We start from the raw sequence: 15303 nt of genomic DNA on the forward strand, positions 1-15303 counted from the left end.
AAAAGGCAATCTGACATTACTTTGTATAAAATACTTTGTATATTGTTTTTAGAGTAAATGACGGCAATCTCTTTAAATTGTTTTTAGACTGGATAAATAGTGTCAACCCGCCAGTCCGACCTCCCTGGGGCTAAAACTAGTTCACTAACTAGCAAATCTAATCCCTAAAAAACCACCAACAAAGTTACGGACACTGAAAAAATTACACCAAAATTCTGTACCGGCCTATGTGTAACCATTGTTTTAAAATCCGGATCGGAGGACAAACCGTTTTGCTATCCGGGTTACGGGTCAACCGGTCCAACCGGTTGGACCAATGACGTCATTAATATTTTATTTTAAAAAAATTACATATTAACCCCTTAAATTTTAATATATTACAAAAATTCCCCTAAAAAAGTTTAAATTGGTCCCTAAAATTTTTGTTTATTCCAAAAATGTCCTAATAAAATTACCAATTAATCCCTAAACTTTTGATATATCTCAAAATACCCCTATAAAATTACAAAGTAACCCTCATAATTTTAAAATATTTCAAAAACCCCCTGAGACCTAAACCAGACTGGAGAAGCTGCCGGTTCCCGGTCCAACCGGTCCGACTGGCCGGTCCGGTTCAGTTTTTAAAACAGAGCGTGTAACGTGCCTCTGAATTTTTTTATAATTTTTTTCTAGTGAACGGCTGTCCATCAAATTTGGACGGCGTTCACTCACATGGACGCCCGTCCATAGTATATGGACGGGCGTCCCCATTTAAAGGACGCCCGTCCCTCATTAAAATACAATAAAAAAAATTTATAAACATTAGGGACAGCCGTGAAAGAATCAGCATGCATGAAGAGTGGTGGAGATGGAGAATGAAAGCATGAATTCTAAAAACTGGTTTTCAAACAAAGCTTGGAAAAGAGATTATACCTACTCCTTTGCTTTGGATTGATGAAGATCAGCCTCAAAGTAATGAGACCTCCACACTTTAACACCACCTTGAGAGGTTTAGAGAGTGGTCGTGGCTTTTAGAGAGAGTTTTGGTTTTGCTTTGAGTGAACAATGTGTGTTATGAACAAAAATGCAACCTTTTGCATTTATATATACTTGGGCAATTTTGCNTTCGGTGGTAACATACAAAAGCATGTGATAACCTCCAGTACTTTATGACTCAAATTGGTCACTATTGTTTAACCACCGCTTAGTGTTCGAATAGTAAACTAAAACTCTTAAGCGTATTATTCAAAAAATCCTAAATTCGATTTACCTTGATCTCTAATAAGGATGATCATTGAAGTTTTTATCCGATCAATAGTTCAAGGGTGAGCAACTGACTTGATTATTTGCCCATCTTCCCTTTTAATACAAGTTATTCGTATTTAATTAAAAATAATTGTATATTTAAAACTATTTTTCCTATATTTTCACGGAGATAAAAGAACACTAACAAAATTTATGAATCTATCAATTGAATTATCGAATAAAGATACATTTCTTATTAAGCAATCTCACGTTAAGAAAATAAACTATATTAATTAAATACAACAGAGAGAGTTTAAATGAATGCAAGTATATTTACTTTTTTCACAAGAGAAGATAGTTTATTTATTTATTAAAATCGAAACTTTTTAATAAATAAAATGTAAATAGAAAGTTAGAGTACGACAATAATTTAGAAATGGATAAAGAAGAAAGAAAAATGTGATTTAAAGGTAAAGACTTTTATAATAAATTTTGAGATTATAAGAATCAAATAAAATGAAACACGATTTATTTATTTAGGTAATGAGAATTTTCTTTTAGTTAAATTAACACATTTATTATCTATAACCCTTCCGACAAACATTATAACGCCACGAGAGTATGAGAAATTTGAAATCATTGTAACGAAGAGGAAATCGTCATGGTTCTCGTTGATATATTTGTTTTAAGGAACAATAATGTTATATATATAAAACTGATAAAATGTTATTGATGATACGTCAAATACTACATTAATCGGACGAGATAAATAAATTTATTTCCTAATAATAGAATTAATTTAGGAATATCAACAACCAACTCAATCCGGCCCACGGGCGGACATGCAAGGCAGTATACACCTGGTCGGACCGGTTCGATCGGCAACCGGTGGCAAATCCGGTCCGATATATATAAAAAACCGCTATTTGAAGTTAAACCGGATTGGACCGCGGTTGGACCGTCTGAATAGTGCCGAATCGCGGTCCAATCGCAGCTAAACCCCGCCAGATTCTGGCATCTTTTGACGGAGAAAACACCCTCATTCGACGGACGACATCTCCACGACCAAACCTATCCATTTTCAGTTGCCGTCATCCAGCCTTCGTCGATCGCCATCCACCTAAAGTTTACGGCTTTACGCAACATTGGATTTCTTTCGTTGATTCCGGCGAATTCTGACGCCGATGGAACTTCGTCGCACTACCATCAGAGTCGCCAGCACCTGCACATCAAAAGCCCTAAGATTCCAGCTTCTATTGGCTGTCGATCGTCGTTGCCGCTACACTCACCAGAATCTTTGCGTAACAGGGGTATTTTAGATAGATTTCAAACCTTAAGGGAGTATTGTAGGAGTGTTTTTGATAAATTTCAAACTTTTGGAGACTACAATGTAATTTTATAAATTACTGTCCGATCGGTCCAACCGGTCAAATCGGAAACCGAATCCTTGAACGGGTCATTGTCCGGTCCGGTTTTAACGTTGACAAATTGTTAATTTACAGAGACGGACATGTTCACAAAGCTTCCCACGCTCACCGCAAAACCAAATCCTCTTAAATCCTCTTAGTTTTTTTTTTCCCTCTCTTTTTACCTAAAATATAGGTGCCTTTACGCCGCTTGGCGCTTGAGTCTGGCGCGGTTGCTGCTGGCAGGTGAGCTGGTTACTGGTGGCGGGAACAACGGATGACTCCACTAGCTTCGTTGCCGGCGGCGCTTTGGCGGCTGCCGTAGGTGGGTACTGATTTAAATTGTGTCCCCAGTTTAGGGTTGGAATTTGAATGCCTTTTAAAAAGATTGAATGTGTCTTGTGAATCATCATCATCGTCTTCACCATCATAAAAAGGAAAGCAATAATAATAATAAAACTTGAAGAATGGACTTCACAGATGAATGGAAGTCCCAGTTCCCGGTGGGCAAAGTTTGTACGCCGCCGCTTCTTCTTTCAGGTCCATCTTTGAGTTCCACTCTTGGTCCTCTTTTCTTCAATCCAAACCCCAAATCTCTAACCCTTCTCTTCTCCTCTCCCTCTCTTTTCCCCCCTTTGCTTTCTCCTCTTCCACAGCTCTCCCTACCTTCATTCCTCTCATCTTCACCCCAACATCATAAAGATACCGTTTCTGCTCTCGCCTACAACCGTCTTCAGCTTCTTCATTGCCCTTTAAATGACAGTGTCATTGTGTTCTTTTCCACTGGTCACAACCATGACCAAGTTGGGTTTTTGGTGGTTTTGGCGAAGGAATCCGGTTTTGATGTTTTGCGTAATGAAAATGACGGTGTTTTCGTAGTCAAGAATCGGTTTAATCATCGGATATGCAAGATTTTGGTGAATCCAGTTGGGGATGTTTCGGATTTTAAAGGTAATGCTTTGGTTAGTGTTGGTTACTTGTTAGCTTTTACAATGTATTCGGTTCATTGGTTTAGTGTTAAAGTTAGTAGAGTTAGTGAAAAGCCTGTTGTGAGTTATTTGGGGTTTAAGTTGTTTAAGAGTTGCGCTGTTGTGGGTGCTTGCTGGAGCCCGCATTTGCCTGAGGAGAGTGTGATTTTGTTACAAAGTGGTGTTTTGTTTCTGTTTGATCTGGATGATTGTGTTAGAAATTCGAAAACGAATACATATTTAAAAGGGAAGAGGTTGAGATTGTCGTGGAATGAGGATTCGGCTTGTTTACGGAATTGTAAATGGATAGGTTGTGAGTTCAGTTGGCATCCTAGAATCTTGATTGTTGCTCGATCGGATTCAGTTTTTTTAGTTGATTTGAGGTCCGATGATTGTAATATTAGTTTGTTAGCGAAGATTGATATGCTTAGTTTGTATGCTCCAGTTGAAAAGGAGCAGTTCCATGCATTTTGTAAAGTGGGCTGTGATGGTTTTAATTTTGTTTTAGCTTCTGATAGTTTGCTGGTCCTCTCTGATGTGCGTAAGCCTTTGATGCCAGTGTTGCAGTGGGCTCATGGTCTTGATAAACCAAGCTATATTGACTCGCTTAGATTGACTGAGTTGAGGTCAAAGTCAGGGGATGATATGTATGAATGGGCAAATAAATCGGGTTTTGGCATTATCTTGGGATCTTTTTGGTCATGTGAATTTCGTCTATTTTGTTATGGACCTCCTTTACCAGGTCATAGTGGGATTTTTGCTTCAAAAATTTCAACATTTTCCAAGTCTCTTTACGCATGGGAACTCCCTACGGATTTGTTGTTGTCAGGACGTGGTTGTTGGTGTGGAACTTGTCTTCTAAGAAAAGAGTTTTGGAAAGATGATCTTCCTAAATGGACTGATTGGCAGCAGAAGGAAGACATGGTTTTGGGCTTTGGCATACTAAACAAGGATTTTTCTACCCTCATTCATGAACCTCATGAATCTGGTGGGTTCACTTTGATTAGGCTAATGTCCTCAGGGAAGCTTGAAGCACAAAGATATTTTGCCTCATGGGATGTGGTAAAACGATTAGAACTAGCCCATGGAGATTTATTGTTACATTTGGAAGATAACTTATTGTGTTCTAGAGATGATGACAATTACAAATTTCCAAAAAGATACAAGTACTTGAAACTTGACTATCTTTATGGGCATTTGAATGATAATCTTATTGAAGTCCTGGATTCCAAATTGAAGAATGATTTCAATGATCTGCAAGAGAAAGATTCTTTTAACATAGACTTCCATGAAATCTTATGTGAGAAGCTGAAAGTTTGTGGTTTGAGTCGGTTTAGAACATCTCCTGCCATTTCTGTTGTTTTTAGTGACATAAGCTTGCCAGCAAGTGTTCGTGAGGTTGCTTTGAGGAGAGCATGGGCTGGCTTGCCAATGGAACTTTTACAATTGGCCTTTTCCAACTATACTGAAGTTCTTGAAGTACTTATGGACAAGAAGAAGGTATCTTTGGAATTTTTAGTTGTTCCAGATCTACCCCAGTTGCCACCTTTTTTCTTAAGGAAGCCTTCATGCCGCAGCAATAAGTGGTCACAGAAAGTGCAGCGTGATGATGCCCTTGTAGGTCCTGTTCTTCCACTCCCTGTTCTTGTTACACTTCATGAATTCCGTAACAGTTCTCGATATTCAGAAGAAGAAGCCAGCAATTTCTCATCAGAGGCAGAACTTAATCTTCGGTGTGAGGAAGTTATGCAGGTGGCCCGTGAAATGGCTGTATCAGATTCAGCCATTGATTTTCGCGATGAACATGCTGTCTCCCTTGCTGATGGCAGAGATGAGGCATGGGTTGACTCTCGAAAACCAAAACCATTCATTTACTACCATCCAACTGTACTTGATTGTTCCGATATGGATCAGACACTGAGAAACTTTGTTTGCAAGGATGAGAAATTTTTCAATTTGATTTCCAAAGTGGCCAAGTCTGAGTCTTTTCTGAAAGACAAAGTGGATAGTGCTGCAGTTGATCTGGGTGATGATCTTTGCCCCATTGTTTTGAAGTATGATACTTCTAATATTAGCAATACACCTCCTGAATCGAAAGCTTACAATATCATTAAGAAGCAGTTCTCAAAATGGCAGGAAGGTTTCTCACCGTATCAAGATTTTTGCACTCAGTTCAAGCTTAGAGAACAAGAAAAGTGACTGTTTTGAACTTTTGTATTTTGACTTTTGAAATTTTTACGCACATGATTCAATCATAGTTTTTCTTCAATGATATAGAAAGAAAATGGAAGAAGATTTGTATATTGTAAATTGAACTAGAGTTGTACAAATTAGAGGGAGAAAATGACAATATGAATCAGAGGCTGACTTTACTAAAATTCTGTTTTCTTCGGATTTACTTATATGATTATATTCTCTCCATGGACAATTGTGCTGGTTCCCCTTAACATACATCCTTAAAAAAAAAAAAAAAAAAAGTACATAAATTTGCTATCACATCTTAAATCTATGACTTGCAGCTCTTTGCTAGGAATATGCCTGTGATTTGAGAAGATCAAGGTGAATTGCTTCCACAGGATGTGCTGAATTAGGACTGGAAGTTAAAAGGAAGACAATTTTCAGCAACCTGTAAGTTTCTTCATTCTTGTTTCTTTTGTTTGACATTGCTGGATTCAGTTACCTGTCTGTAGTCGAGTTGGTTAGATTTAAGCTTGGGACACCTATCTCATTTTAAATCTTGTACGGCTTGCTAGTTTAATTGTCTCCTTTGGGAAATTTATGGTTATATTGGTAAGAGGATTGTTGGTACCTGTCACTGCTCTACATGTGGTTTTTTGTACTTCATAAGGTTTACTCGGCCAATTTTGAACTTGTATGACTTTTACCATTTTAGTTTGGTTACAGTTTTCTTGTATATTTTGAGGAAATCTGTTGCTGATAATCAAGGTTATTTTTTATTTTTTTTTATTTAGGGCAGTTAGGTATTGGGTGCAAAAGTTTTGGGATTTCAAAATATCTCGTTATCTGTATTTTATAGTAGAATTTTTCGGTTTAATAACCACTTGTAACTCCAAGTTTGTGTTTTATTTATTGCTTTCAAATACTGTTCCAGTATTCAATAGATTTTTACCCGATATGTTGGTGGCAGAGCCAGCCTTGCCTCTCCTCTTCAACTTGGTTGCCTACCATGTTCCCAGTGTTGCATTATCTGATAAAATGGCAACAATTTTTGTCAGATGTTAATCTGCCTGAGTGATTGAGAGATAAAGAAGTAGCTCTCTAGATCATGTGTAATGAATTGAACACATTGCTTTGTCCTCTTAAATACATAGGCTGCTTCATGTTTCTAATGATCCAGGTTGTAGCCTACTATTGCCTTCATAGGAAGTGTGCAATAGCTAGCTTAACCGATTCCGTTTCACAGACAAATGCAGGCTCTGCCAAGAGTGTGCTCGAGCACTCATCCAGCACTGCAACAAAACCTAAACTATTCGAAACAAAGCAAACTTGACAAATGCTGCCTTTCATGGTAGATGTAATTTCCAAGACTTTTGTTCTTGGGCATGTTGATGTCGTTCCTCGCTTGAGCGAGCTGATGAACTTCTGGTATGGTGATTTCTCATGGATAAGAAACCTTCTTATATGTTGTTTGCATGCAATTTGGTGAACTGGAACAGGCAGAGTAAAACATCATCCCAGAAGAGTTTAGCACGAGCAGGATTTGGCCTCTCTTCTTGGCACCCCTACAAACTGAGTTTATCTAATCCGTCCAGATAATCTGACTTTTCACATTTACACCTCATCACTCGAACTTGGATGTGGTGCGTTGTCTGTCAACAAATTGAGTACGAGTACTCGCCTTCCTGATAAATATGAAAATACCTTTACCATCTCGAAGGAAGATGGTTAATTCATTTATATAAATTGAGTGACAATCGATGCATCTGATGTGTTACATATATCAGATCTAGTTATTGTTCTGGTAGCTAAAATGTCCGATAATTAAGTTTAAAGAGATGCTGAAAACTCTCAAGAAACCATCATGTAAGTTATTGTCTTGGATGGTTTGATGTAAAAAAAAAAAGGTCTAATATGAGTTTTTTTAGGCAATAATAGAGGTTATCACTAAGGAGATTTATACAAGCGGTGTTCATTTTAGGGTCTTCGAAGGATGAGTTGAGGGGGTAGGCTCCAGACAAAAAAAAAAAAAAAAAAACTCCCATCTGCAATCTTGTTGCACTTTCATTTTTGGTACCTATCCAAAATGGTTACATCTAAACAAGAAAGTAAAACCTGAAATAACAGATCATTTTCAGAGAGCAAGAACGTTTGACCTCAGAAGCTTCGAATTCTCGTCCACCCAATAAAAAAACTATAATTTACACTCCTCTATCAAATATTCTCATATATAGTCATCTTAAATTTATTGATATTCACAATTACAAATTATTTTGAATTACCATTTTATCCCTGAGTTTTATTTTAAATAAGCATTTGCAATTTCTTTATTTTTCAATTTCACAAAAAATCCTTCAAAATAATAATAATTTTTATAAAAAAATTCAATAGTAATAATTTTTTAGATTATGTATTCTCAAGAAATGATAAATCTTAAAATGTCTATGCAATTTTTAAAAACTATTAACTACTTAGAATTATTGAAAACATAATGATATTATTAAAAATCTGTGTGTATTAATAGTATTCGAAAATCATTAGTGTTTTGTCTTATCGATTACATAAGGACGTGGTTGAAATTAAACTTATTAAAGTTTAAAAAATTAAAACATCAGAAAAAATTCAGTACAGTTCAGTTTTAAGTTTTTTTTTAATTCTATTATTTTGATTTTTACTTTTGTTAAAGTAATTGTATTTTGTAAAAGTCTAATTTAACGTCACATGTAATAACAGATAACAGTGGATTAAATAATACTGATAATGAATATTTGGGCCTTAACGTATTCTCTACAAAGTATTGGGGAGTTAAAGGTAATATCGAGAAAATATCACAGTTCTGTTTATTCTTCACAAAAAAGAAAGGCAGCTGTAAAGAAAAGATCAACCACGCTCCACGCTTACAACTCTCTCTCGGTCTCGCTTTCTTATTTCTAGCAAATCGATCCCCGAAATTGGGCTCATACTTGAACAACAACAACGAACAGCATCGCCACTGAAGCAAGCGAAGCATGGGCCAAGCCTTCCGCAAACTCTTCGATGCCTCTTTGGCAACAGTGAGATGCGTGTAAGTTACCTCTTTTTCTTTTTATTTTTAAATTTCAATTCTTGTGCACGCCTAGGTTTGTTTTCTACTTTAATCGGTGTCAGTTGTTTAGTTATTTTTTTTTTTTTTAACTATTCATGAAATTTGTTTATTTGAATGTTGTGTTGTTAGGTTCGCATGTAATTGGTCTTTGATTTGATATTTGAAAGCGGAGAAAGAGAGAGGGGAAATTTGATGATTTTAGTTTATTTTATTTTATATTTCTTTGTGGAAGTGGTTTTGCTTGATACTTAAAAGGTCATAAGCTCTGAAGAACGCCTTGCTTGTTTCTAATTTGAGGCTGATTACAGGTGAATTCGTTTTCTTCTTAATCCGTTCAGTCGTTTCGGGTTTTTTTTTTTTTTTTTTTTTAAATTCATGAATTTGTGTTATTTTGAATGTTATGTTGTGAGGTTCGCAGTAATTGGTCGTTGATTTTGATGTCGTGAAACGAGGAAAAAAAAAAAAAAAAAAGGAGAGGGAGAGTTGAAACTTGATGATTTTATTTTATTTTTATATTTTCTTTGTGGAAGTGGTTTTGCTTGATACTTAAAAGTCATGAGCTCTGAAGAACGCATTGTTTGTTCCTAATTTGAGGCTGATTACAGGTAGAAAATAGTATTCTTAAAATAGATATAGGAACTCTCATGAATTTTTGTAAATTTATGGGAAATTTCTTCTTCAAAAGAGGTCTATGACTGTTTTCTGATGAATGGGGTTTGACTTCAATTGGTCAAAGCTTCAAGGGAAGTTAATGAAGCTTACCTTTCCTTTTGCTTGGAAACAAACATTATTGGCCATATCTGGGTTACAAGGCATTGTATGGGCTTTTGCTCTATTTTCATGTCACGTCTGCAGATTGTTTTTTTATTTTTCTTTTTAGGTCCTTTGCCATTGTCAATTTATTTCATGTCATTGGTTAGTTCTTAAATATTGTTGATGAGCCTCATTTATTTGTTAGTATTCCTTGGATCTGCTTTTCTTATTTTTTAAATTGTAAACTAGTTTATTGGGGCTGTTTTAGGTTGTGATGCTGGGTTTGGATGCTGCTGGTAAAACAACCATACTGTACAAGTTGCACATTGGAGAAGTGTTATCTACTGTTCCTACAATCGGTAGGTAACTTTTCTTCCATTGTCTTGATTTCTGGATATGAAGGGTTTGCTTAGTTTGTAAGCTGTTGTCAGTCAATTATCTCATATTTGCTACAGTGATCCATTTTGATTACTAGACTGCAATTACACTCTGTGCATTTATGTAATGTCAAAATTGTCAAAAACTATAGTAGTGGACTAATAAGAACCATGGACATTGTCATAAAAAATATCAATTATCACATGAGACTTCTCTATGAAATTTAAAATTTCAGTTTGAAAAATGAAGGTAAATTCAAGCCATGTAACTTTGTGCTGTTAAATTGATCAACAAATTGATGGTAATTGTATTCTTTTCTTTATCTCCTGCAGGCTTTAATGTGGAGAAAGTTCAGTATAAGAATGTCATGTTCACAGTTTGGGATGTTGGTGGGCAAGAGAAACTAAGGCCACTATGGAGGCATTATTTTAATAATACCGATGGACTGGTAATGATCAGTCTATGGTCTTATCGTGCGAGATTATGATTATTGCTGGACCTATTTATTTTCTTATTTTGTGCTGCTATTATGTGATTTTGTGTTGAATATGGTCCAATCATCAAATTAATTTTTTCCAGCTTTGCTTGTAGTTATAAATTCATTTGTTAATCTGTTTTGTTGGTTCCGTCACAGTTGTTTGTATTTAAAGCGGACTCTTTGTCTCTATGTAGATCTATGTTGTCGATTCCTTGGACCGAGAGAGAATTGGAAAAGCAAAACAAGAATTTCAGGTTGTGGATGTTTGGAGAGTTATATCAATAAATAAGATAATGTGGGTAATAGTTTCTGAATTTGACTGACCTATTTCTTGCAGGCTATCATCAAAGATCCATTTATGCTCCACAGTGTTATTTTGGTGTTTGCAAATAAGCAGGATATGGTATGTTTTCATTCTCAGTTTCCAATTTGATTTCTTCTCTTATGGATAAAATACACAAAAAGTTACAGTTTCTTTTTGGACATGCAGATATCTGCATACATGTTTTGTGCGTCTGTTGTGCGCGCATCTTTGTTGTATGAGTAGACATATTAAGAATTTAAGTTATTTATTTGTTGCTGCCCTGTGTTCTTTTCTTGTAAAGTTTTGACAAATTCTGTATGTCATTGTTCTTTAGGACAGAGTTATGTCTTCATTCAACATGGATTGATACACATACCATGCACTACAATCTGGTGATTACAGATTTCTGGGTAATCAGGAAAAAAGAAGAAAAATACTAATTATATCAAGTTTGTTTGCATATATAATGACTTTGTTTCTTGCTTCCATAGTTAGCTTTGAAATTGAGTTTTGTGCTCAAGAAAGCAAAATGCATGTCGCCATTTAAGATGAATTTACAATTAGGAAGAAGAATGCTAAAATTTATCATACCCAAAGTCTATATTTTACCATAATTTTTTCTGCAGATCCTGTTACTTCAGTGTTTCAACTTTTAAAATATTTTGCGGAAGTTTCTATGCAAGAACAGAATTGCAAGAACAGGATTTCCTTTCTGTTATTGTTTTGCCTCATGGAATTAAATTTATGCTAAGATTTTTATCTAAAGTATTTGAAAAACAAATTACTTCTTATAATAGCTTCTAAATATAGATTCTTCATCACTTATATGCTTTCATGTATTGTCATGATCCTTAAACAAGATTTTAATCCAAGTAGAAGTCAAATGTGTATTTAGAAGCTATTTGAAACATAAAAGTAATTTGAAAGCAAAACTTGCAGTAAGGGTATATATGAGGTTGAATTATTACTATAATCTTTGGCTTTTTGAAAGATTTTGAGTACTGTGAGGTTATTTTCAGACGTTAGTAATAGAATTTGTTCTCGGCATTTTTTCTGTGAAACAATGATGCATGAGCACATTTATAGATATACCTTATCAATTCCACACTTCAATCTACATGACTTGCATCCCGGGAATTCCACATAATTGAATACCCTACGTCCATAGATCATTGCGGCAGCTTGACATTTAATGGAATTGCAATCTGATCTGGGAAGTAAAAAATTATTAGACTGTTGATGCGTTAAAATTTATAGCTAGTATAGCCTTTCTGACGTTTACACTCATTATTCTCTAGAAAAATGTTCAACCCTTCTTGTATGATTGTTGAGCTCAGGCTATTGTGAATAAAACCTCAGAGTATTAATGAGAGGCCTTAGACATCTTTTAATACATTTCCTTTTCTTATTGATTGGTTAATTAAGCATTAGTGTGAGTCTGTGTTACAAAGAAACGTGATTTGTTTATGTTTCTTGAATTACAAATTTATCATATATCTTTCTGGGTCTTGTGAGGGTATGAGAAGGTAGTGGAGTGGCTGTGCGGGTTTTTGTTGTGGGTGTTGATATTGGTGGCATGGTACCAGCCTCATAGTGGGAGTGGAGTTAGTGATGGTTGGCTTGATGTCTTACATTTAGAAACTAACATGCATGTGGAATTCTTGATTTTTTATCCCAAACTCGCGTATCATTTTCTACAAAGAGGATAGAAACAAGCCTCTTAGATTTCTTGATTTGAGGAATTTATAGTTCTGTTTTGATTATTTATCAGATTGAAAAAAGCAAATTTTCAGAGACTGAGACCTAATAATGAGGATGGTGATTGTCTTTCAATGAAACTAATTTATTGGAAAAGGAAGTGAGAAACATATGCTTCCTTTGTTTCCATTCCATTTGATATTTATCTTTAACAATAACAACACATGTTAAATTCCATCTTTCTAGAGCTTAACTGCTGTTATTTGGTTTATGAGACTCTGATCATAAAGAACTCAAGTGCCCTCAGTAGTTGTTCAAATCTACTTTATGTAATAGCTTTCTCATAAGGGCATAGTGAGGTCTGGTAAGAACATTCAGAGGCGACATTCAGGGCATCACAGAGAGTACACACATTAGAGGTGCATTTAGGGCATCATTGACAATTTACAAATTCTCGCCAGTTTTTTGCACAATTTTGCTTTTGATGGCATTTATGTGGTGGACAGAGATAAATATTTTTATTTAATATTGGTATTTATGTATCGAATATTTATGTCCAGAAAGGAGCGATGACCCCAATGGAAGTTTGCGAAGGATTAGGTCTTTATGATCTGAGGAACCGGAAGTGGCATATTCAAGGGACTTGTGCACTTAGAGGAGATGGACTTTATGAAGGCTTGGATTGGTTGGCTTCAACTCTAAAGGAGATGAGAGCTGCCGGATACTCATCTGCAGGCACCTCGACAATCTAGTCTTCCAGGTTGAAATTCTTACCTCTTTAGCAGTCAAAAACTTGTACATTGTGGTTCCACTTCAATATCATCCTTGTAGAAGATTTCCTTTCACGAGGTACGACTAGAAATTCTCATCAATCTTCCTACCGTAGCAGGTTTATATGATGTCGTGAGGATAATTCAATCATGAAGCTTGAGAGTCATGCTTAGTTACCCTGTGGGAAGTCCTGACTGTCGTCAAATTCTTTTGGGTTTTATCTATAGCTAATGAAGCCTAATGTGGTTCCTTACCTTTGACCATACTTTGGCAATTGGATGTGTGACTTCCTCCAATGTATATTCAGATGAAACCTGTTATCACAATTAACTTGACTCTACGGGTTTATACATGCTGTATATGCCCCTAGATTTAAGGTAAATGATGTTGAAATGCTCTCTCTCTCACTCAGTATTTTATATGAGATGGTCTCATCGCCTTATTTATTTTGTTGACATGACAAGATCATCTAATAAAACAATGACATATATGGTTACTTTGCCGATGTGAGACCGTTTAATGAAATAATAACATGTATGATTGGTTTTAAAAGCCACACACCATGGCGGTGGTTATAAAGGGTAATTAGTGTTCAATTAATGGTAGGTGAGGAGAAAATTTGATATATATGACAACACATGTGATTATGTTTTTGGTCCATTTCACCATCAAAGTAGAGTGAGGTAAAATCATTGTTTTAAAACCCGGTCTGGCTTGGCCGGTTGAATCGGTTCAACTGGGACCTGGTGTTTTCATCGGGTTAGATTACCCTTTTCATTATTCACCAAAACCCCTATAAATTGGGATAATAATTAATGAACAATTGAAGGTCGGGATGTTGGAGCTTTCGAAGAGCAAGTGTTGGTGAATACAATGGTGACGAAAGAGTTGATTTTCGATGAACAAAAATTGAAAAAAATAGGTGACCGTCAATTTGTATTTGGGGTGTGTGCAATGGTGGACTCTAGGGATGATTGAGATTGTATTTAGGGTGTCGTCATCGCCAACCAGTCGATTGTCGATTTATATTTAGAGTGTATTTGCTAAATTTCAAATCTGTAGGGACTTATCTATAATTTTTAGAGGTGTATTTGTTGAATTTTAAAATTTTTGTCACTTGGTTTGATCGACCGGTCAAACCGATCAGTCCAGGACCCAACAACTTTGTTAGGTTTCACCCCGGGTTAGGTTTTAAAATATTGGACAGAATAATAGGTGGTCTTGTGGCCTACTTAAGACTAGGATATAATAAAAGAAAAATGCTATCCTTACAAAGACCCATATAAAGAGGGCTACAAAGTGACATCATTCAGAAGAAAAAAATAAAGAAAAAATAGAAAAAGAGAGAGAGAGAGAGAGAGAGAGAGAAAAAAAAAATCATGAAAATCAAAGGTGAATATTATTTTTGTATGTCCCTTTTGTATGTGTCTTTTTAAAATTAGTATTACTCATAATAAAATGTCAAGATAAAATAAAAAACAGATGTTTATTATTGTCCCATATTGAATGTTAAGCTAAAGTAAAGAGAAAAGGTAAAACCAATGGAGCGAAACTTTATATTTAAATTCTCATGGACTTTATGTTTATGTTATTTTACTTCGGTTGTCTCAAAACTTGGGCTTTTTTTTTTTTTTTTTTCTAAATCTTAAAATAATCTTATGACAACTTTTAACTAATACTATCCATACAATATTTTTCATACAAGATGATGTAATAAAATGTGTTGAGTAAAAAATTATTTTTAATTTAAAATCAGCTAATTATTTTTTGTCATATCATATCGTATGAAGAATATTGTATATGTAATATTATGCTAACAATAAACTCATACTTTATTTTACTAATTTTCTAGCACAATAATCATAATCGCAATATGGAAAACAATGATGCATGAGCACATTTATAGATATACCTTATCAATTCCACACTTCAACTACATGACTTGCATCCCTGGAATCCACATAATTGAATACCCTACTCCATAGATCATTGCGGCAGCTTGACATTTAATGGAATTGCAATCTGATTGGAAGTAAAAAATATTGACTGTGTGATGCATT

The 15303-nt window shown here is 35.2% G+C and overlaps 1 protein-coding gene and 1 pseudogene across 2 annotated transcripts; both read left to right on the forward strand.

Moving 5' to 3' along the window:
- The first annotated feature begins 2772 nt into the window (after positions 1–2772).
- On the forward strand, positions 2773–5956 carry LOC116144634. 2 transcript variants are annotated; one of them, XM_031430077.1, is made up of 2 exons: positions 2773–3581; positions 4158–5956. In XM_031430077.1, exons 1-2 carry the CDS (start codon positions 3098–3100, stop codon positions 5795–5797), a joined length of 2124 nt encoding a protein of 707 aa, XP_031285937.1. In that variant the 5' UTR covers positions 2773–3097; the 3' UTR covers positions 5798–5956. The 2 variants fall into 2 exon arrangements, with proteins under 2 accessions (XP_031285937.1, XP_031285936.1); XM_031430076.1 differs by having other exon boundaries at positions 2773–5956.
- Positions 5957–8652: 2696 nt separating this feature from the next.
- Positions 8653–13700, forward strand: LOC116144650 (annotated as a pseudogene).
- Positions 13701–15303: the final 1603 nt, after the last annotated feature.

Source organism: Pistacia vera, unplaced genomic scaffold (assembly GCF_008641045.1).
Source record: "Pistacia vera cultivar Batoury unplaced genomic scaffold, PisVer_v2 Contig45, whole genome shotgun sequence".
In the NCBI taxonomy this organism is placed as follows: domain Eukaryota; kingdom Viridiplantae; phylum Streptophyta; class Magnoliopsida; order Sapindales; family Anacardiaceae; genus Pistacia; species Pistacia vera.